This window comes from Budorcas taxicolor, chromosome 11, assembly GCF_023091745.1.
Source record: "Budorcas taxicolor isolate Tak-1 chromosome 11, Takin1.1, whole genome shotgun sequence".
Lineage (NCBI taxonomy): Eukaryota > Metazoa > Chordata > Mammalia > Artiodactyla > Bovidae > Budorcas > Budorcas taxicolor.
The window spans coordinates 52,729,421-52,753,161 of NC_068920.1; the positions used below are offsets into that span (position 1 = coordinate 52,729,421).

General features: G+C 47.9%; 1 protein-coding gene across 1 annotated transcript in view; it reads left to right on the plus strand.

Moving 5' to 3' along the window:
* Positions 1 to 11,435: 11,435 nt before the first annotated feature.
* Positions 11,436 to 23,741, plus strand: part of LRRC1 (leucine rich repeat containing 1) — a 130,745-nt gene continuing 118,439 nt past the window's right edge. The window contains exon 1 of the mRNA XM_052649245.1: positions 11,436 to 11,594. Coding sequence (XP_052505205.1) covers positions 11,436 to 11,594 — 159 coding nt within the window. The remainder of the gene's footprint in view (positions 11,595 to 23,741) is intronic.

A 23,741-nucleotide genomic window follows, 5' to 3' on the forward strand; every position in this document is an offset into this window, starting at 1 on the left:
CTCGATGGACGTGAGTTTGAGTGAACTCGGGGAGATGGTGATGGACAGGGAGGCCTGGTGTGCTGCGATTCATGGGGTCGCAAAGAGTTGGACACGACTGAGCGACTGAACTGAACTGAACTGATAAGGGATTAGTCTCTAAAATGTATAAATAGCTCATGATGCTTAACAGCATCAGAACAAACAAGCCATTCAAAAAATGACCAGGAGACCTAAATGAACATTTCTCCAACGAAGATATACAGGTGGCCAACAGGCACACGAAAAGATGTTCAACATCACTAATCATCAGAGAAACGCAAATCAAAACTACAATGAGATACCATCTCACACAAGCCAGAATGGCTGTCATTAAAAAATCCACAAACAATAAATTCTGAAGAGGGTGTGAAGAGAAAGAAACACTCCTCCACTGTTTGTGGGGATGTAAATTGGTATAGCCACTATGGAGAACAAAATGTGTGTGTGTGCTCAGTTCTAAATTGTTTCCAACTCTTTGAAACCTCTTGAACTGTATGTAGCCCACCAGGTTCCTCTGTCCACGGACTTTTCTAGGCAAGAATACTTGCATGGGTTTCCATTTCTTTCTTTCTCCAGGGGATCTTCCCAACCCAGGGATCAAACCCACATCTCTTGTGTCTCCTGCATTGGCAGGTGAATTCTTTACCAATGTGCCACCTCCTTAAAAAACTAAAAATAGAGTTACCGTATGACCCTGGGTATGCCAGGGTATATATGCCCACTGCCTTATATCCAGAGAAAAACATGATCCAAAAAGATGCATGCACCGCAATTGTTCATTGCAGCACTTTTTACAACAGGCAAGACGTGGAAGCAACTTTAATGTCCATTGACAGAGGAATGGATAAAGATGTGGTGCGCATATACAATGGAATATTACTCAGCCAATTGAAAAGAAAGAAGTAATGCCATCTGCAGCAACACGGATGGACCCAGAGCGTGTCATACTGAGCGAAGGAAGTCATACTGAGAGAAGGAGAAATATTTGATGACATCCCTTACATGTGGAATATAAAAAGAAATGATACGAAGGAACTTACAAGACTCACAGACTTCGAAAACAAGCTTATAGTTGCCAGGGGAAAGGATGGGAGAAGGGGTGGTTAAGGGAGTTTGGATGGGCATGTATACACTGCAATATTTAAAAGGATAAACAGAAAGGACCTATTGTATAGCACAAGGAACTCTGCTCAATGTTTTGTGGCAGCCTGGATGGGAGGGGGGCTTGGGGAGAATGGATACACGTATATATATGGCTGAATCCCTTCACTGTTCACCTGAAACTATAACAACATTGTTTGTTATTTGGCTATACTCCAATACAAAATAAAAAGTTAAAAAAGGTTCATTAGCATCCCAGTCTTAGATGGCAGCATAGGAATCACCTGAACTTACCTCTTTCCCTGGATGCACTATTTCTATTCCTCTAGAAGAAATCCAGAAACCAGCTAAGTAATGTCTCTACATTGGGCAGATGAGAAAATACCCATATTGAAATGGGCCTTGGCACACCCTCAATTCCTCGGAGCCACTAAGAACAAAGAAGGCAGTTTGAATGATCACAAAGATTTGCGAGGAACACACGGCTCAGGCCAGGCTGAGTGATAAGGATAATCTCTCACACAAGGCCACTCTGTCCAGACTGAAAAGTGACTGTTTTACCTAAGGCACAGAATTCAGCACAGAGAGTCAAAGAAAATGAAGAAAAAGAAGAATATATTTCAAAAGAAGATAGGCTAAAACTCCAGCAACAGACCTTAATGAAATATAGATAAGTGATATACTTAATAAAGAATTCAAAATAGCAGTCAGAAATATGCTTACTGAAGTCAAGAAAGCAATGCATGAACAAAGTGGAAATTTCAACAAAGAATATAATGAAGTACACAAAAGGAAGAATGGAGCTGAAGAGAAAAACAATTGAACTGAAACATTCAATAGAAGTATTTAACAGCAGACAAGATAGAGAAAGAAAAAAATCAGAGAAATCAAAGAATGGGCAGTGAAACTCATCCAATCAGAAGAGCAAAAAGAGAAGACAAGAGTGAAAAGAAAAGACAGCTTAAGGGATTTATGGGGAAACACCAAGTGGACCAATATTCACATAATAGGGGTGCAGGAGGAGAAGAGAGAAACAAGCAGAAAGGTTACTTGAAAATGCAATGGCTGAAAGCTTCCCTAACGTGGGGATGGAAATAAACATCCATATTAACAAAATGAGGTATAAAAAATCATGAGATCATTTTGACAGATACAGAAAAAGCATGTGACAAAATTCAACATTCATTTATAATAAAATGAACTCAATGAACTGGGTGTAGAGGGCACACAGTTCAGCATAATAAACTTTATATATGAGTTGCTCAGTTGTGTTCAACTCTTTGTGACCCCACGAACTGTAGCCCACCAGGCTCCTCTGTCCGTGGAATTCCCCAGGTAAGAGTACTGGAGTGGGCTGCCATTCCCTCCTCCAGGGGGTCTTTCCTACTCAGGGTCAAACCTGAGTCTCCTGCACTACAGGCAGATTCTTTACCATCTGAGCACCAGGGAAGCCCCCTATATGTGATAAGCCCACAGTTAACATAGTATTCAATGGTGAAAAGCTGAAAGATTTCCTGTAAGATCTGGAACAAGACCAAATGCCCACTGTTACCACTTTTGTTCAATACACCATTAGGAGATCTGGGCAGAGCAATTAGGTAAGAATAAAAAGGCCTCTAAATCAGAAAGAAAGATATAAACCTATCTCTATTTGCAGATGACATGATATTATATAGGTATAGAAACTCCACCAAAAACTGTTAGAACTAATAAAAAATTCAGTAAGTTTTCAGGATACAAAGTTAATAGACTACAATCAGTTGTATTTCTATTCATTAACAATAGACTATCAGAAAGAGGGCTTCCCTTGTGGTTCAGCTGGTGGAGAATCCACCTGCAATATGGGAGACCTGGGTTCAGTCCCTGGGTTGGGAAGATACCCTGGAGAAGGGAAAAGCTACCCACTCCAGTATTTGGCCTGGAGAATTCCATGGACTATATAGTCGATGGGGTCGCAAAGAGTCAGACATGATTGAGTGGCTTTCACTCACATCAGAAAGAGGAATTAAGAAAAAAATTCCATTTACAATTGCATCAGAACGAATGAAATACCTAGGAATAAATTTAGCCAAGGTAGTGAAAGTTGTACACCAAAAGACATTGATTAAAAAAACTGAATGAGACACAAGTAAATGGAAAGATATTTCATGTTCATGGATTGGAAAAATTATACTGTTAAAATGTCCATACTACCCAAGGCAATCTACGAAGTCAATGCAATTCATATCAAAATTCCAATGAAATTTTCCACAGAAATAGAACAAGCAATCCTAAAATTTGTATGCAACCACCAAAAACTCTGAAAAGTCAAAGCAACTTTGAGAAAGAAGAATGATGCTGAAGGCATCAAGTGTCCTTGTTTCCAACTATATCACAAAGCTATACTTATCAAAACAGTATGGTACTGGTATAAAAACAGATACATTGATCAATGTAAAAGAATAGAGCCCAGAAATAAATCCATAAATATCTGGTCAATTGATTTACAATGGAGCCTAGAATATACAATGGGGAGAGGATAGTCTTTTCAGTAAATGGTGCTGGGAAGACTGAACAGCTATATCCCCTTCTTATACTGCACACAAAAATCAAACAGAAAAAGGCAAATACTACATGGTATCATTTATATGCTGAATCTTTTTTAAAAAATTCAAGCTCATAGAAACAGAATAAAAAGGTGGTGCTTTGCCAGGAAGAATAGACTGAGGTTGGTAAAACGGCACAAAATTTCAGTTATAAGATGAATAATGTTTTAGTATCTAATGTAAAATATGATGTCTATAGTTAATAACACTGTATTGTATAAGCAGAATTTGCTAAGAATTTAGAACAGAAATCTTCTCATCAAAAAAAGGAGAAAAAGAAAAAGACAAGTATGCTAATTAACTAGATGAAGGAATACTTTTGCATGTGTAATCAAATCACCATTACATACACATTAAATATTTTATAATTTTATATGTCCATTATACCTCAATTAAACTAAATTTTTTATAAAAAGCTTTATCAATAACCTCACAAAGTTTTACTCTGACAGGGCATAAAAGATATTATTTCTCCAATCAAGCTTACCTCAATTTTATGGATGGTACAAACTTCACTGAAGAAACATGACCTTTTCCAGATTTATTTTAGTGAACTGATCAACATACTTTTATTAGCAGTGGTATTTGAATCACTTGAATCATTAGAAGGGGCACAGTTCTGCTCACTGATATCTTTTTCTGTTATTTTTTATGCAGTGAGTCTTGGCTTTCAGTGAAGACTTAGTATTCATGCTACTTTAGTTTATACAGTAGGCATTATAGCTATAGGAGTAATACAAGAAAAGGAGAATTTGTAGGACCTTCTTAAGTCCTTTCTGGATCAAGTTGGAAAATAAATGAAGCAAGAAATGAAGCCTCTTTATTTATCTAAATGACTAAAAATTACATTTCAATCCAGTGAGATGATCTATGTTAGGGTTCTTTAAACTAAAATGCATTGAGACTTCCCTGGCAGTTCAGTGGTTAAGACTCTGTGCTTCTGTTGCAGGGAGCACAGGTTTAAGGTTAACTAAAAAGCATTATATAAATGGACATCATTGCCCCAACCTGAGGAAGGGTGCTTGGGAGCCTCCTCTAGGCTTTGCCTGACATGTTCTACTTTTTTGGAAGAAGGAGGTTGTGACACAGAGACAGGAAAAAAAAAAATGGACTCAGTGGTGGGTGCTATAGTTTTTACTGGGCTCCTCTGGTATATTCTCTTTCATGTTGAAAAACGTTACAGTCTAATTTCTCCCAATCCAATAATTTACATACTGTTTACCCAAACAGAGTACACACACCACAGGCTTTATTTTGGCTGGTGACTGAGAAAAGAATACCGACAGTGACTAATGCCTAATGTGTCATTTTCTGTGGCACAGAACACTCTTTCCACTACATTAATCCACAGTTTTCTTGACAGCTTTTTGGGGGTGGCGTTTTTCATCTCTTTTGAAGATACAAAGAAAATGAATGCTGGAGTTAGTATGATTCACCCAAGATCTCGTCCCTAGTTAGCAGCAGATGCAAAAATTCAAGCCAAAATTATGAGTTCTTTACACCAGCCTACATGACAGACAGTGCTTGGCTCATCTCCACCAAGGCAAAATGTTGTTCAACGTTTGTCTCATTGTGAGCACATTTACAACACTGAGGAAAACAGAAGAGCAGATAAGCTGAACTGCTCATTTGTAACTTCCCTGAATGGAGGAGCAGATTAAAGTCTTCATCAAGTAAAATTTTAGACTTACATATACTACAACCTGTAAAGCTGGATAAACAAATGATTATGATGAATAAAAAACATTAAATATGACTGAGTGGTTACCATCGGACTGACCTTCCCACAGACAACAATGATAATGTTGGACAAGACATTAAGAAAAAGCTATCTGGGGTTTCACTGGTGGTCCAGTGGTGACGACTTTGAGCTCCCACTGCAAGGGGGCATGGGTTCAATCCCTATTCAGAGAACTAAGATCCCACATGAATAAATAAATAAACATAAAATATAGGGGAAAAAAGAACAAGAAAAGACTATTTGAAGGTACTGGAGGGTGACCAAAACCAAGCGGAAACTGAAGGGGAGTCTACACCAGGAAGCGGAAATGACACTTGGTGAGGTTCTGTTTCACGGTTTTGACAAGCGTAGTCATTATTCTCTACTGCACTGCTGCTGCTGCTGAGTCGCTTCAGGCGTGTCCGACTCTGTGGGACCCCAGAGACGGCAGCCCACCAGGCTCCCCCGCCCCTGGGACTCTCCAGGCAAGGACACTGGGGCGGGTTGCCACTGCCTTCCGCAGGGACTCTTCCTGACCCAGGGATTGGACCTGCATCCCCTGTGCCTCCTGTACTTCAGGCGGATTCCTCACTGCGTGAGTGGTAAAGGCAGCCCCCAAGTGGCAGTGGGTGCTCTCAACTCTGCATCAGCTCCGTCCCTATCTCTGGCTGACCTTTCATTATGCATGTGCACTTCAGTTTCCAAGAATCACAGTTAAGAATAAAGTAACTCAACACAAAATTTCAGCTACATCCAGCAGAGAAGATAAGATGCTATAGATTGAGTAGGTATTCCCCTCAATTTACATCTTGAAGTGTAATTCCCAATATGATGGTATATGGAAGTAGAGCAACTGGATATGGTCATTAGATCATGAGGGTGGCACTCTCATGAATAGGATTAGGGCCCTTATAGAAGAGACCCCAGAGAGCTCCCCTGGTCTCCTTATACCGTGTGAGAACACAGTGAAAAGATGATCATTTGTGAACCAGGAAGCAGGTCCTTACCTGACATCATATCCACTGGTGCCTTGGTCTTGGACTTCCCTACCTCAAGAACTGTGAGAAATACATTTTTGTTGTTTATAAATCACTAAGTATATGGTAGTTTTTTTTTTTTTTATCTTGAATGGACTACAAGAGTTTGGAGTTTGATTTCATCCAAGTTGACTGTGTGCTAAAACAAAACAAAATTAGTTCTCTTTGGAGGAATATAACAGAATCCAGAGACACTATTATTCATAATGCCTAGGATAAAGTTAAAAATTACTAGGCATAAGAAGAGACAGGAAAACGACCCACATTTAATAAAAGACTAAATTTGTTAAATATTCCCAATAAAATATGAGATGAGGATAGAATATTAATGTACAGGAAATCAACTTTTTTGCTGGCTCAGATGGTAAAGAATCCATCTGCAATGCGGGACACTGGATTCCATCCCTGGGTTGGGAAGATCCCCTGGAGAAAGGCATGGTAACCCATTCCAGTCTTCTTGCCTGGAGAATCCCCATGGACAAAGGAGCCTGATGTGCTACAGTCCATGGGGTCGCAGAGTCAGACATGACTGAGCTGCTAAGCACGCACACACAACAGGAAGTCAAAGGGATCTTAGGGTGGTGACTTTAGTGCTGATTATAAAGGTGGCTAAATTCTAAACAGATTTATCCCTTAGATTATTTAGGTTCTCAGGCTTCTTGAATGATTTGAATGTCTTTCCCTTACAGTGAAGATGTATAATCTCTAGAAAAAATCCTTAAATTCAAGCTTGGGGGAACTGAGGTATAAGTCTCCGAGAGGGCTATGTGATTCTTATGCGAATTTCTTCCAGCATTGCATTGCCTGTAAGATTTAATTTCCCTGTTTGATATGCCTTTTGGCATCAATTTTTCTGTCCATATCTCTACTCCAATCTCTGACTGCAGGTAACCAGTGACCTAGGTTGTACTGCAGTATATTAGTTTGCATTGTCTAGAATTTATATGTATATAAAAGGAATCAAACAGTATATAGTCTTTTGTGTATGGCTCTGCTTTTGCTAAGCATGCTGTTTCTGAAATTCATTCACGTTGTTGCAAGTATTACTAACATTAGGAAAGTAGTAGAAAAGGAACAAAATTCCTTTTTATTGTTGTTTTTCTATTGTTTCAATGTAGTACACTTTGTCATTCATTTATCTATTGATGACTATTTGGATGGTTTCTAGTTTTGGCTATTTTTAACAAAATTGGTACCAACACTTCTAAACAAGGCTTTGTATGGAAATAAGCTTTCATTTTTTTCATTCATTCTACCTGGGGGTAGAATGGCTGGATCATCAAGACAGGTATATGCTGATAAAAAACTTAAAAATTGTTTTCCAAAAGTGGTTTTTATTATTTTATACCCCTACAAGCAAAGCCTGAGTTCCAGTTGCTCCTTACCTTCAGTAACACTTGAGACTGTCAGTCTTTTACTTCTTAGTCATTCTAGTGAAGGGGTGGTGTCTCCCTTTAAAATTCCCATGCTCAAAACTCTGAATTCTCATTTGGCCCCATCTTATCAGCTATCGCTTTGGACTTTCACTGTCAATGACAACCATCATCGCCAAAGAAATAATAATAGGGCAACAATACCACCATTAATGGAGCATTTATCGTTCTTAACAAGATTTGTCTGGAGTACCATCTGGGGAGCGTGATAAGTACATTTACAAGCTATCTGTCGCTGTGTAACAAATTACCCCAAATATGAGCAGCTGAAAATAAGAAACATTTGTTTTATACAGTTTCTGAGAGTTAGGAGTTCAGGAGCCGCTTAAAGTGGTCCTGGGTCCAGGTCTATCATGCTGTTGCAGATAGGGGATTGGCTGGTTCTGTAATCATTTGTAGGCATGACTGAGACAGGAGGGTTGGCTTCCAAGTCTACTGACTCACTTAGCTCTGGGCAAGATAGTCGCGTGGGTCTCTCTATGGGGCTACACAACACAGCTGCTGGTTTCTCCAAAGTGAGTGATCCAAAACAGATGTTGATTACATAGACCAACTAGTACATAGTGAATATTTATTGATTGAATAGATGTGTACCTGACACTCTGCTGAGCATTTTACTTGCTGCTGCTGCTAAGTCACTTCAGTTGTGTCCGACTCTGTGTGACCCTGTAGACGGCAGCCCACCAGGCTCCCCCGTCCCTGGGATTCTCCAGGCAAGAACACTGGAGTGGGTTGCCATTTCCTTCTCTAATGCATGAAGGTGAAAAGTGAAATAAAGTCGCTCAGTCGTGTCTGACTCTTCCCCACCCCATGGACCGCAGCGTACCAGGCTCCTCTGTCCATGGGATTTTCCAGGCAAGAGTACTAGAGTGGGGTGCCATCGCCTTCTCTGAATCATTTTACTTACATCATCTTATTTAATCCTGATAACAACTCAGGATTAAATAAGATGGACCATTGTCCTCATTTGCACTGATAAAACTGAGGCTTATAAAAGTGAAACCTATCTAATTCAACAAAGCTGAAAGTTGGACTTCTCTAGCCCCAAAGGATGTGAAAAGTGGTCACATTGAAAATTAATTGCATTATTCCAAACAAAATTAGATTTCTATGGTTATTTACCTTTTAACTTGAGTCAAAACATTTACACAGAAGGAAAGAAATTAGAATTTTTGTCAGTAGGGAAACTCTCAAACTCTTCAGGAAGATAAAGAATTGATTTTCTAATTCTCCACTTCACAAAGTGTTTTCATTTTCTATTACCACACTAACGTTTCAGATTCTTGGCAGATCTTTGAAAATGAGGAAATTCAAGAATTCTGCCAGTGGCTTTCCAAAGATTCAAGGCAATTTGATCATTCAGTGTACATATAGGGCTATGGTAGTTGTTGGGGTCTACAGAGCAAGTGAAACAGTACCTGTGGTCTAAAAAGTCACAATCTTTTGGAGATTAAGTAAAAATAATCTAATATATGGAAGTGTAAGTGCCATGGAGAGGCACATTGAGAACGCTTCTTGAGGTTTGGAGTCTTAAAAAGATCAGCCTAAAACTTTTGGTGTTTATGATAATAACCTAGTGTGATAATTCTGGAAATCAACAGAAGATGAAGATGAGGGGGCCAGATCGCCTTTATTTTTATTATTATTTTTAAGCACTTGGAAAACTTAGAAGGCCAGTGACTTGCTTACTTTTTTAGACCTAGCTCTCAGACAGGAACCAGTCTCCCCACCAAAGGTGTCACAAAGTGGGTTTCTGGAATTCGAGAATAAAGGAAGGGTGACTGAGGTTCAAAGTCCAGGTAACCTCCCTTGAGAATGCAGAAATCAAGCCAGGACAAACAAAAGACAAGGTGGACTGGGTAGGGCAGTGGAGTTAAGGGACTGACTGGAATTAGAGTTAAGGTGATAATGCCAGGGTAGAAACAGACAAGGCCATGGTACTTGGACCTTCCTCACTGACTGGGAAGTGAAAAGCTCTCCTAGCAGAGTTGAAATGATGAACTGTTCTCCCCACTCACCCCACAAAGACTGTCCCATGCACAGTTGGAACCGAGACCACTTATACCTTGCAAAAACTAGTTTCAGACCCAAATTTGCTTTGACCACTGCACGCTCAGCGCTCAGTCTTCTGCAGAAGTGTGGATTCCTTGACTTCAGACTCCTTGACTAGCTTCCGCAGTTTGGGGGCGGGGTGGTAGAGCCTGGTGGGGAGAGCTTGAGTACTAGAGGTCATAGTCAGAGTCGACCCCGAGGAAACAACCCATCAATATGATTGGCTTTGACCTGGTCAGCAACCTTTTGCCAAGGAGCCAGTGTGGTTATTCGGAGACAGAAGAGGGGAAGTTCAGGGTGCTGGCCCTAGTCCTCTGATACGAATCAGGGGCAAGGTCATGGTCACCCAGTAGTGAGCCTCTTGGGTCCTCCCAGCTACTCCTTCTGGGGCTGCAATCTACCCTTTGCAAGAGACTAGGTGTTGGTGGAGAAACGCAAGAGCCAGACGGAGGATGCTCACCTGGCGGCCCCCCGCCCCCCTCCCCCGCTGTTCCCTCCAGTCCAGGCTGGTCCCCAGGGGCCAACGTCCGGCCGGGCTGCAATGGGCTCAGAAACCCGTCTTTGCCTGCTCGTTTGTGTCTGTGGGCTGCCCACGGGGTGCCATCCCCTCTATGAGGGTCTCGCAGACTCCCTGACGTCTATGTCTTTGGCGGTGTGGTAAAAAGGGTCTCCTTTCACTGCGTGGAGAGACGAAGGTTACCGAGGACGCTACGGCGGCCTGCAGGCGGTGCCCGCGGGTTGGAGGGCAGGGCCGGGGGGCAGCCCGCTCACCTGTGGGGCCGCCGGAGCATCGCGCACGCCGGGGGCGGGGAGCGGGCGGCAGAAAAGTCGCGCGGCGGCGACGCCTCAAACGCGCCCGGAACCTGGAGCTCAGGGGCGCCCAGGGCGCGCAAAGTACGCTCCAGGGCGGCGCCTCCCGACCCCGGAAGGGAAAGCGGTTTCGGGGCGAGGGGAGCCGGAGAACGAGGTACGCGCAGCTACCTCAGAAGCTGTCCCGCCGCCCGCCGCGGCCCCTCCCCGCCGCACTCCCTCAAAGGGGCTCCCCAGACACGCCCCGGGGCCCAGCCCGAGCCGGGGTGCGCGGGGAGCGCACCGCCAGCGTCCGGCTGCCGCGGCGCCGGCCTTCGGGTTCCGGGCCGCCGGGAAAGCCCCGAGCGGAGCGGCCCCCAGGCCCGAGCAGCCCCGCGCGCGCCCCCAACTCCGGCGCGCATGCGCAGTGGCGAGGCGGCGGCGGCCTGTCGGAAGCGGGGCCCGCGGTGGGCGGGGCCCGCGGTGGGCGGGGCGCGTCGGAAGCGGCGGTGGCGCTGGGTGGGCGGGGCTCCCGCCGAGGTGCCTGCGCGCGGCGGCGAGTCCGGAGCCTGGCGCGAAGCGCCAGCGAGCGAGTCCTGGGGCCGGCGGGCGCGCGGGTGCGCGGCGGGCGGAGCGCGGCCGCCGGGCGGGCGCGGAGCCCGGGTCTCGGCGGCGCGGGCTCCGGCGGCGGGCGGCGATGTTCCACTGCATCCCGCTGTGGCGGTGCAACCGTCATGTGGAGACCATCGACAGGCGCCACTGCTCGCTGCTCTACGTGCCCGAGGAGGTCTACCGCTACGCCCGCAGCCTGGAGGAGCTGCTGCTGGACGCCAACCAGCTCCGCGAGCTGCCGGAGGTGAGTGCGGCCTCACCTGCGCGCCCTGCCGCCCCGTCCTCTCCTTTCCGCTCCCCCTTCCGTCCCCTTGGCCATCTGGGGACCTGGCCGCCAGGTCCCGCGGTCACGAAATCTACCTGCGCTCACCTGCTGCTTCCTCCTCAGAGTTCCTTTTCTTTCTGTACGGAGCGACCTTCTATGGTTGCCGGAGTGTGTGCGCTTTGTGGAGACGCCGTCTAGATACACGTCTAGGGACCAGAGCCCGGCACCTGTGAGCGGGCGAGTGCGGGGCCAGGCGGCCCAGGACGGTGCCTGGCTGGGAGAGCCCGGCCCGGCGTCCGGCTCCCGGGGCCGTTCCCCTCGGCCCCGCCATGCCGCGATCTCCGGCCGGGGCGCGGTTCCCCACCGGCCCGGGCAGGGCCGGGAGGAGGAGGCGGGCAGCGCGCTGGCTGGCCGTGCTATCTCGGCATCTCCCAAGGAATGTGCTCCCGGCCTCGTCGGGGGGAAGAGCCGTGGCTGGCCGGCCCACCCGCCCGGGCTCCAGGACGGGCCACGCGGGGCGGGGCGGGGTTGGCGGGGGCTGCCCCGGCTGAGCTGTGGGCAGGTGCCCGGCTCTGCGTGGACCTGTTGCGCGAAAGGAACCGCGGCGAATGCCGGCAGAGCCTCTGCCGGGCGGGCCGGCCTTGCCGCCGGGCTCTCGGAGCGGCGGCGTTCAGCCTGCTGATTGCTGCCTTTGCAGGGGTTGCATTTACCTCTTCTGAGTTGTTTTCGGTACATTAATCTCCCTACCCGGCCAGACCTGTCGAAGCGACACATGCTGATTGTGCTTTAATGGAAGGTCGCTCGGGGACTGTGAAACTTTTACGCTTCGAGCCTGCCTGGGGAAATTAGCTTGAGAGAGCCCGAAGGAGGAAAGTAGCCCAGCATCCAGGGCTCTGCAGGAAGTCGGGGCGCTTGATCCGAAGGTGTGCAGGAAGTGCGGAGGCTGCTGGCAGCGGGGCCAGACCTGAAGGCCCGAGCGTCCTCCTGCTGGACCCTTTGTTAACACAAAGCCGAGACGTGGTCACAAAAACACTCAGCAGTCAAATGTTCTGGCCTGTTAGAATGACCCGATTCGTCCTCCGGCCCGGCAGAGCGTTTTAAACAGAACTGTGTTTTTCCTCAATATTTCAAGTGTTGTTATTATTCCTGGATTAACTTTCCTTGGTCCCGGGTTAGAAGTGATTGGATGGTTTGCTCTGTGCAGTTGAGGGGGGATTATTTTCACTAGGATCTTTGCACATCTACCCCCCCCCCCCCAAGCTTTGTTTAGCTTAGAAGCAGAAAAGCCATCCAATTCCCTCAGGCATTTATTATTTTGCAGGCATTTTCAAACACATGGTTTTATCTGGCCTTTAGCTGCCTTAAATTTGACTTAAAAGTCATGAGCTCACTTACTGCCTTAAGTTGTAATAAGTTTTAGGCATTTTCTACTGTCAGGAATATCGAATATGTAATTTAATATTTTTCAAGGGCTTCAGAATGAAGTTATTAAAGCTTGAGTGAAAAGCTGTTCGACCAGAAATGTTTCAGGGCTCTTTGTGGTGTTTTTGTTTGTTTGTTTTCCTTTGTAGCACTGGAAGATTTCCTGTGACTGGATTGGCTTTTTACTGCCTTCCACAACGTTTATGGGTTTTCTGTAATGTTCCGGGATCCAGCTTGGTATAGGAAATTATGGAGTTTGGATGTGTCAGGTATTTCTACTGATTCTAAATGGAAACTTCTCAGAAGCTCAAAATACAGTTGGATTGCCCTCAGTAAATATGGTAAAAAAAGGCTTTTCAAAGGTTATAAGAGATCTTGCTTATGGATAATTGCTCTTACAGCTCTTAAAGTAGTTTTATAGTTTTCAAGTTGTGTAAAATGTTTCTCCCTGCCTTCTTGTGTGCCTGGGTGTGTGCAAGCCAGACTCCAGCAACAGCCTTGAAAACACCGGTGTTTCATTCACAGTCTTTGAGACCTTGGGCTCCTTGGTGCTGCTCACCGCTGGCCTGACCTCCCCCAGCCCGTCGTCCCCTTACCTGCCATATCACCCCATGTCACCAGGGGGCCCCTTTTGCTGACACGCACGCCTTCAGGGTCCTTGGGTTGGTGGCCATACCTGTGGTACCTTCTCCCCTCTGCAGTTTGTTTGCAGCCTTGGTCCCCCAACCCAACAGCAAAGGTGCACACACACCTTGGCCTTCAGCATCATGAAAAGCATCTCCTCTCCCTGAAGTTCTGCAACCTCTAATTTGCTCCAGTCCCCTTGTTTTCCAAAGCGAGACTCAGGATTGAAGTGATTTTCAGGGCCATTCAGCCAGTGAGATCTGATCACTCTGGCCACCCCCACCTGCCTCCCCCGCCATGCATCTGCCAACTGAACAGGAAGCTGTCCTCGTGGGCTTCTCACCCCCATCAGACCCTCAGTTATTCGGCCCTCTGGTTTATTCTTGTCATGAAAGCTTGGTCTCAGTCGAGCCTTTATTGACCCTCCAGGATTTTGCTAGTTGTGGGGGATACAGAGATTAAAGAAAATGTGAGTCCTCTGAGCAGTTTGCAGCTTTGTGGGGAGACAGTGACTTTAGTGCAAGTGCGGTGGGTGTGGGTGGAGCGGGCACCCCAGTCATCAGACTCAGCTCAGCGGTGGTTACTGACCTAATTGCTGACCTCTTGCTGAACCTGCATCGGTGCCCTCAGCAGTGGCCACACCCACAGATAGCCTCTCATGGCTGCAGGGGACTCAGTCCTCACCTTCCACCTCCTCACCCCGTCCCCTCCTCTGGCTGGTCCCCTTGCCCGGCCCCATCCCTTTGGGATGTATGTTAACGAGACACCTTGAGGTGCGCCCTTGGGAGCATGAATTGTGTGTCCAGTGGGTCCTGCTCATAAACCCCTGTTCTTCTGCTGAATGAAGGTTGCCAAGTCTGATGCAGATCCTCCTCTGCTTCTTGTCCCTTGAAGCTCATCACTGCTGTGGCCCCTGGCCTTCTCTAATGTAGTCAGAGAACAGTCAGGTCTTCAGAAGCGACGGTCATCCACATGGTGCAGTGGTTTTTTTTGCCTCTCCTGCCTGCCTCTCTGCGTTCCTGACACCATCAGTTTTCCCCTCGGTGTGCACGATTCTCAGATGCCTTCAAATGTGTGTTTGCTGTGGTCTCTTTGGACCATTGCAGGGCCTGGTCTACCAGGCAGCAGACACTTGCAGCGAGTGCTCTCAAGCCTTTCTAGGTTAAAGAGTTGAGTTTCATCATGTCCCCTCTGCTTAGAGCTCAGTTGATGGTTCCACGATTGCCAGATGCCATCTGCCCCCACCCTTCCTTCTCTCTGGGATCCTGCTTTATTCTTTTCCTAGCCCTTAGAGCACTTATCACCCCTTGACTCCAGACTGGGTCCTCACTTACTCATTCTTTGTCTCCTCAACCAGAGCTTAAGCGCCACATGGGCAGGGGAGTTTCAGTTCGTGGCTGAACTGAGGACAGTGTCTGGGACACCGCGGGCACGCCTGTTGCCTGGATGTGTCCTTACACGCCGTCGCAGGGACACCGTGCTGTTTCTTCACCATCGTGATTGCCCTTCCCACACCTAGCTTCTCCTGTGCACTGGTCTGTCAGAACTGGAAAAGACGTTCCGAGTCCAGTGTCCCATCCTGCCTGCTTTTGTTTTCTGTCTCTTCTGTGCCGGACGGTTTATTTTTTTTTTTGCCGGGAGGTTTGCAAGATCTTATTCCCCCCACCCCCCAGCCCCAGGCATTGAACCTGAGCCCCCAACAGTGAAAACGCCGAGTCCTAACCACTGGTCTGCCAGGGAGTTCCCCCATGCGGGACACTTGGACTATCTTGTCTTTCTGAAGTCATCTTCATGCATTGTAAACATAGTTTCTGTGAATGTGACTGCAGGCTCGTCAGCTGGGATCTGTTGGGAATTAGCCCGCCTTGTCTTCAGCCCACTGTGTTTGAGTGTGCAGTGGCTCCTCTCGCCAGCAGTTCCTTTGCTGGAGGCCGGGCCCGTGGTTTGTCCGGGCTCACAGGTTCAGGGACTCAGCCTGTCTCCGTCCCTCCTGTCGCTGGGTCCCGCCGTGAAGCAGCAGGGGCGAGGCTGCCCGCGTCAGCTCGGGGGCTGCTCTTGCGTCACCTGCATTCTCTCCTCGAGCCTTGCTTTCCTCCTGTGTCATGGTGGCGTCTGCCTTATAGGGTGGTTTCTGTGCCTGCAATGCAGGAGACCCGGGTTCGATCCCTGGGTTGGGAAGATCCCCTGGAGAAGGAAATGGCAACCCACTCCAGCACTCTTGCCTGGAAAATCCCATGAATGGAGGACCCTGGTAGGCTACAGTCCATGGGGTCGCAAAGAGTCAGACACTGTGTGACTTCACGTTCACTTTCTGGGGATGAAACAGGATGCATGCAGAGCACTCACAGTTAGGTCTGCAGTGTTTAAGATTTCTGGATATTATGCTAAGGCACTTTTATTAGGAAACTATTTTTTTTCATATAACAAATTTGTAATATCTATACAATTGTTCTCTTCTTTCACCAAAATATAATATTCTCTTGATTTTTGAGGAAACAATGTCTTTTCAACTGGAGTTTAAAGGCAATTTACTGGGAATTTGAAAAAAAAATTAAATTTTTAATATCCTTTTAAGTAATAATTAGAGGAATCATAGATTCTGTAAAATGTAGGTGCCCTCACAAGTGCGTTGTGCCGTAAGGATCTCCTGCTGATGTGCACGCTCTTCCCTCGTGCACTCTTTCCGCTGTAGCCAAGGGAGAAAGGACAGATGTGGACTTAGTGCTGAAGTCGTCTCTTGGGATCAGATGAGGGCTGGGAGCTGATGGATGGGGTTTCAGGGCAGTCCGCTAGAGGAGAGCGACAGATGGACGGCTGAGGGCTCCCTGCCCCGTGGTGGGTGGCCACGCAGGGCCCCTGGGAGCCCGCTCGGAGGCGGTGGTATAGTTCATACACGTGCAGCCGTGCCTGGTACACAGTCGCGTTGTCATTGCCTGTCCTGCTCAGTACATGCTGAGTTCTCTTTTTGTTGCTTTTTTTAAAATCTGATTTTTACATTGTCTCACCTTATAGTTTTATAAGGGCTAAAGCATATAAAGCGTTATATTTGGACAGACTTTAAGTAACATTATCCTGGAGGAGGGCATGGCAGCCCACTCCAGTCTTCTTGCCTGGGGAATCCCTATGAACAGAGGAGCCGGGTGGGCTGCAGTCCGCGGGGTCGCAAAGAGTGGGACATGACTGAGCGACTGAGCACAGCTCAGCAAGTAATGTTACAACAAAAATAATTTAAGGCAAGCCCAGGAGGAAGGGCGTCCAAGAGAGTGCTTGCCCCTTAGAGCCTGACCCGCTTCTCCTTAGGGAGCCCAGTTCTCCTTCTGCAGAGAGCCTGTCCTGTGACCCAGCTGAGCACTTAGCTGTTTCCTGACTCTGTTCTGTGTTAGCCCAGCCCCCCACCTTTCCTCCCTCCACGCCGACGCTTTACAGGTGAGGAAACTGAGGCCTGGTGGGGTGGTTGTAATTTGCCCTAGGTTGGTGGACACTGGAGGGTCTTTGATTAGAAACATTCAGTATCTGGTACTTATTAATAATAATTACTGATATTTGAATGAGCGCCAGACACTGCATTAAGTGCTCTCTGGAAATTATTTCCCTTAAATGGAATCACCACTCACTTTAGCCCTTATAATTCCAGTTTTGCCCGTGCGGGCACCGAGAGGTATTTAAGGAGTGGTCCCGGAGGCTCGTGCAGGGAACTTGGCCCCGGTCAGCCGGGGAGCCAGGCCCCGCCTCCAGGCCCCTGTCACTGGCACCGGGGGCGGGGCCTGGCCCTGTTACAGTTTGGAGGCAGCTCGCTCTCTGGGGGGCGGAGGGGAGGCTTCAGGGGGTGATGCTCACCTTAGAGGGAAGGAGAAGAGCCATCGCGGTCCCCAGAGCCTGTCCTTCCCGGGTAGCCAGCGCGAGGGGTGCCTGGGTGGTCGAGCAGGACTGGAGCGGGGCCGGGCCGGGTCTGAGCAGGTGGGCCTCAGTTCTGGAGAGGTGGTTCCGGAGCGGGGCAGAGGAGGCAGTGAGGCTGCGGAGGTCTGGCGCCCCGGGGTGAGCTGTGCCCTCAGGGATGTTCGGGCGTCTGATCCAGCGCTCTTCCTCCCGCTCCCCTTGCCATGTCGTGCTGACCGCCCGAGCCCCTCGTCAGTGCTGGGAGTCACAGCGCACAGAACATCCGCATGCTTGTCGTGGATGTGTTTTCCGCCGTCGTGGGGCATGTTGGCATTGAATTTGTCAATTGCTCGCTAAACAGCATACTGGACATTAACTCAGGAGAAAGATGGAAGGCCTGAGGTGCTGACTTTCTTTTGGGTTTCAGTGAATGTGGTTATGGAGTTGATAATATTGTAGCCACAGTGATGCTGGAGACCCCGTGGGTTCTTTTTGCCCCAGTGACATGAGCTTAGCAACGCCTGTACCTCACCAGGGAATCCAGTTTCATCCTCCTCTGCTGATGCTTTGCAGCACTGATGCTTGCAGCATTTAGACTTCCAGAGTCATTTGAAGTGAACTCGTTGCTGAAATCTCTTTTTTTAAAAACAGCTCTTTGAGAAAAAGTAAAGCTGTTCCCTGAACAAACCTGTCCCCGCATTGACAGAGTTGAGTCATGCTGGTAACATGGCAAAATAAGCCCATTTCCACAGCCCCCATTCCTTCTTCCCAGGGCCTTTTGGGGAGAAGGGGGAGCCCTGGTCCCTCCTCGTAACTTTCAGAGCGTTATCACCTCTACCAGAAACTGCGGCTGCTGTAACTGTGGTACTTGGGTACTTGGTGGTATTCAGTCGTTCACTCATGTCCAGCTCTTTGCAGCCCCCATGGACTGTAGCCTGCCAGGCTTCTCTGTCCGTGGAATTCTCCAGGCAAGAATATTGAAGTGGGTTGCCATTTTTTTTCTCCAGGGGATCTTCCCAACTCAAGGTACTTGGGATTTCCTCAAAAAGGACCCCTTACACAGGCTTGAATTTTGGGGAGGTGTAAAGGGTAGCTGATACTTACACAAGAGGGTCAGAAATAACAGTGTCAACAGTTCTTTGCAGTGATGACAGAAATCCCAACCACGGTCCCGCTGAGCCATGGCTTATGAGGGCGTGGATCCAGTGAGGCTGAGGGCTTCTCTGCTCACAGAAGTCTGAAGGAATTTTGCCTGTTCCACGGTTTCCCCGGGAATCTGGGCCTAGACGTTTGTTTTCCACTTCGTGTGATAGTTGTGAGGGCAGTGAGCTCATGGGCCAGATCTCAGTTAGCGTGAGGAGACACTGCTGGATGTCCATTTATTTTCTCGGGTGTGATTTAGAGGACGGGGGTGGTAATTTACCGTTGCATGTGGTATTTCAGGAGATCTGATCTTGTGTGTGTGTGTTTGTATGTGTCTTAGTGTAAAATATTCTGAATTTCTACAAGTTAGATGGAATATGAATTTTTTTCTTGCTTATCACAGTTTAGAAGAATTTCCTTATCTAGGCTGCAACTTCTGGATCCCAAAGAATTTGACTCAGTTGGGAGAGATTTGGTATTTCTGTTTCCAAGAACCACAGGGCATGAATTTGTCATGTAGCAGGCGGAAGGTGTTACGCCTAGTTGCAGTACATTCCAGACTGATTCCTGGAAGTGTGGCTTCTACAGCCTGATGGCTCTCCTCACCTGTCCTTCCACAATCCATACCCATTTCAGGGAGACAGATAGTTGGAGGGGCTGTCAGCCGACTCAGGGTGGACTTGGGGAGCTTGAGTCAGACGAGCAGCGGTGAAGGCTGGAAAGGAGCTGCTGAAACTCTGAGGATGTGACCTGGGCTCTTGACTGCCTGGCCTGAGATGGAAGCTAGGGAGGCCTCTGAGGCGCCTTTAGTGTGACCTGCCTGACTTTGACCACGACACGGCCTTGTTTTGTCTGTCTGTGACGTGTTGAATATGTAGAAGAACTCAAGAATAAAAAATGTGTCTTTTCCTTCATTCCTTCCAGGTAATACCAGACGTGAACAATTTTAGTGTATTTATTTATTTAGCCACATCCATGCAACTAGTGAGATCTTAGTTCCCACACCAGGGGTTGCCCCCTGCAGTGCAAGCTCAGAGTCCTAACTGCTGGACCCCCGGGGAAGCCCCCACATGAACAGTTTTAGGTTGTCCTTACTTTTTCTCTTCCCATACCAGCATCTATTTATCATTCTTGGAAAGAGGGCTCCTACATAAATTACTTCTATGTAAATTACTGTATGAATTGCTTCACCCTCTGCTTTTTCTGCACTTAACACCCAGCCCTGGACCTCTGCTGTGTCAATCCGTGTAGATGTATTTTAGCATTGGTACTGGTGCCCTGGGTTCCCTCGTACTGGATACACCGTGATTTACTTATTTCACCATTCTCCTTTCGCTGGACATTTAAATTGTTCCAGTTTTTTGAAGCACTGATTCATGTTAGATTGAATATCCTTGTCCATATTACTTTGCACACCTGTGCAGACATTTCTTTAAGATAAAGTTCAAGGTGCATAATTGTTAGATGAAAGGATGTATACTTTACAGAGTTCAATAAGTGTTGCTAGGTTGTCAGAGATTATTACTTTAAAATTTTATGTATTTATTTTTAGTTGCGTTGGGTCTTCTTCGCTGCTTGGCCTTCTTCTCTAGTTGTCACGAGTGGGCTCATCTCTTGTTGCGGACTGTGGGCTCTAGGCGTGGGCTTTAGTACGGGTGGCACACAGGCTTAGTTGCCTCTCAGCACCTGGAATCTTCCCCAACTAGGGATTGAGCGCTTGTTCCCTGCACTGGCAGGTGGATTCTTATCCTCTGCACCACCAGGGAAGTCCAAGTATTGTTATTTTTGAATTCAGGTTGGATTGGAGAAATCTACCCACTTTACAGCTAAAGAAATGCAAGACGAGAGAGGCGAAATGATGGGTCATAGCAGAGTGAACGTGGGCTGTCTTCTCCCACTCCCGACTCCAGGTCCAGTGGTCCTTCTGGGGCTGGAAAAGTACACGGGGAGACGGATTCTGTCATCTCTGCCCCCTCTCTCCTTGGCTGGGCTCTTTCCCAGAGACCTGGGAGGACCCTTGGTTTTCTATCAGTCAGTCAGATGTTTGCTCTGGGTCTTTGAAAGACTGAGGTCTGATGCTTGCATTCAAGAGCCTGCCTCCATCTGTAGTTGGGCAGAGAGGTTGGCGTCATGGAATTCTAGATGTGAGCTGACTTGGTTTCTGGAGCAGGAGGGCAGGTGGCGAGCAGGGTGTGGGGCCCGGGAGGCCCACGTGGGTCTGTGCCTCCCGCCGCCCCTCCCGTTGGTGTGTTAGTGCCTGCTTGATGGAAAAGTGTGTAGGGTGGTTAGGAGATACACCTCTTAGCTGTGACGCCTGGGACAAGTTCTTCAGCCTTATTGGACCTCAGTTTGCTCATCTGTACAAAGGACTAACAGTCCCCACCTCATGTGTGCGAAGATGTAATGGGTTACTGTGTATAAAGTGGTGGGAACAGTGTCTGTTTCACAGACAGCACCCAGTCAAATCTGCTGGGTGTTGTCATTCTTGGCTATTTTGTGGGAGAGGCCCAAACACCTCTGCCCCGTCTCCTTGGAGTCCTGTCTCAGTTCCTGGTGGGAGAGCTCTGGTGTGATGGGTGGCTCGGTTCCTGGTGGGAGAGCTCTGGTGTGATGGGTGGCTCGGTTCCTGGTGGGAGAGCTCTGGTGTGATGGGTGGCTCGGTTCCTGGTGGGAGAGCTCTGGTGTGATGGGTGGCTCGGTTCCTGGTGGGAGAGCTCTGGTGTGAGGGCTGGCTGCCTGCCGCAGTGGCTGCTCTCTGGCAGAGCACAGCCTGGCTCTGTCTCCCGCCTCATCTCCTGTCCCTTCCCAGCCTGAACTGTGCATTTCGGCAGCGCTTCGCTGCCCTGGGTTACCCGTCATTTCATGGCTCTGAGTCTTCATTTCTGTGCTCTGTCTCCTGGGAGTTCCTCTTTCTCGGCTTCTTTGTCTGCCTCCCAACCTTCCTCCCATGGGATGCAGTTCAGGAGCTCCTGTTCCCCTGGGCAGCCTTCCCTTCCCTCCTGCCTGGTTTCCGGGGGCACCTGTGTCATTACTTTGGCCTCCTTGTAATGACCTGTGTCTGCCACCAAAGCTACATGCCTTGTCTTCTTTGCATTCCTGCTGCCCCACACAGCAGGCTTTTAAGACATATTCGAGCAGCATTCTTGTGGATGTTTTCAGCCCTTTTGGGGAGTGGCTTTGGAAATGGGTTCGTAAATCAAACTTACCAATGTTACTTCACGAAGAGCTGGGCGTTCTCACAGCCTTGCCTGTCTGGGTGGTGCCTGGGTGGTGGCCCTGATCTCACAATTACACAGCCCTGGACTCGGCTGATGGCTCCCGCGGATCCTAGCACTGACCTCGGGCAGTGTGCATAATCTCAGTTCCCTGTCTGAGTCATGAAGGGGTGCTATCAGTGACGTTGAAGGTCTCTCTGCGCTCTGACCTCCCTGGATGCTAGTTTTATGGCATTTTATGACTCCATGCCGCAGCCTTAACCTGAGGGGAGTGGGCCCCAGTTGTGCACGTGACCTGTGAGGTTGCTCAGTGAGGTTTAGTAGAACCACAAGTCGAGGCTTAATCATTATAATCAAGGATTCGATAATAAGGAGAAGCTGTTCCAAACGCTTACCCTCCTGTGGTCAGTTGTTGATTCCCAGAACCAATTAAGGGAAAAAGATCAGCAGATTTTCTTTGGTTAAAACACATACACACACACACCCTCCAGCAACCTTTGAACACCGAATTTTTTCCCCTGTGCAGTTGCATTCTCCCAGCTTTTAGAAATGACGTAAGATAGGCCAATTAGCTGAGGCAGTTTGTCTCCTTTTGAAATGAACTTGAGCGGTTCAGAGGAGGTTGCTTGAAACTTCACTCCGGGTTGGTTTGAGCATCCACCCAAAAGACAGTACTTTGGGAAACTCACGCTGGGGACTGTTAAAGAATGTCTGTGGGTCAATATCAGACTGAGGTGGCTTTTCGAGGAGTATTTTAGGATCAGAAGTTGCAGCCTTCTGCTCTTCTGCTGTCAGTTGCTCTCCTGACTAGATGCTAGTATCAGGCTTCCCAGGCAGTGTGGTTCAGGAGTGGGCTTGGGGGCAGCTTACCTACTGGGCCCCGGCAGACCCTTCCTCCCACTCCGCTGTGCACTCAGCATCTTTATTGAGTGCTGTCTGCGTTCCAGGCTTTGTTCTGCCCAGCAAGGTGGGTGCCTTGCCTTGTCCTAACGGAGCTTCCATTCCAGGTAAGGGAGGCCGCCAGTAAATGGAAGAGCAGATAAGAATTTCAGATAGTGATCAGAGCTATAAAGCAAACCAAACAGGGAAATGCCATCAAGTGTGGTGGAGAGGTTTCTGTTTATTCCGAGAAGGCCTCTCTCAGTAGCTGACCTTTGCCCTGGAATGGTGAGGCAGCTGTGTGCGCAGTGAGGAGGTCCTTGCAAAGGTTCTGGATGAGTTCGGGGTGTTTGTGGGCAGAATGAAGGTCAGAGTAGCTCGTGTGTCGGGAGGTGGGTGGGGGAAATAAAGGTGAAGTTGCTGGTGGGGTTAGTGTGTGTTGGGTCTCAAACACCCTGGTGATTTCGTTGTTTTTTTTTTTTTCCCCATAAACTGAAAGTATGGCAGATGTAAGCCCATAGAGTTCCGGTTTGTGTTTTACAAAGTTTACTCTGCTGGCTGGTGAGAGTTTGATCTCGAGGGAGGAAGGTTCACAGAAGCAGAGACCTGGAGAACCAGTGGGGGCTTGGAGCAGGGTGGTAGCAGTGAGTGACGAGATTTATATTGAGGTTAAAGTCAACAGGACTGCTGATGTGTGAATGCAGGTTTTTGGTTTTATCAGCTGGGGGGCTGGCAGAGCCTTCCCTGGTTTGGGAGGACCGGAAACGGCGTATAGTGGCATAGAAACTGGTAAATCCTTGAGTTAGGGTGTGGCAAAGTGTTTATGAGACCCGGGATTTAGGCGCGGAAGCCTGGACACCAATAATTATAATAAAGACAGCAGACATTTTTTGAGCAATGGGCCCTGGACTGCATTTTGCCTAAACAGTTCCCATGATGAACTTGTTCAGTCCTCACAGAGACCTAA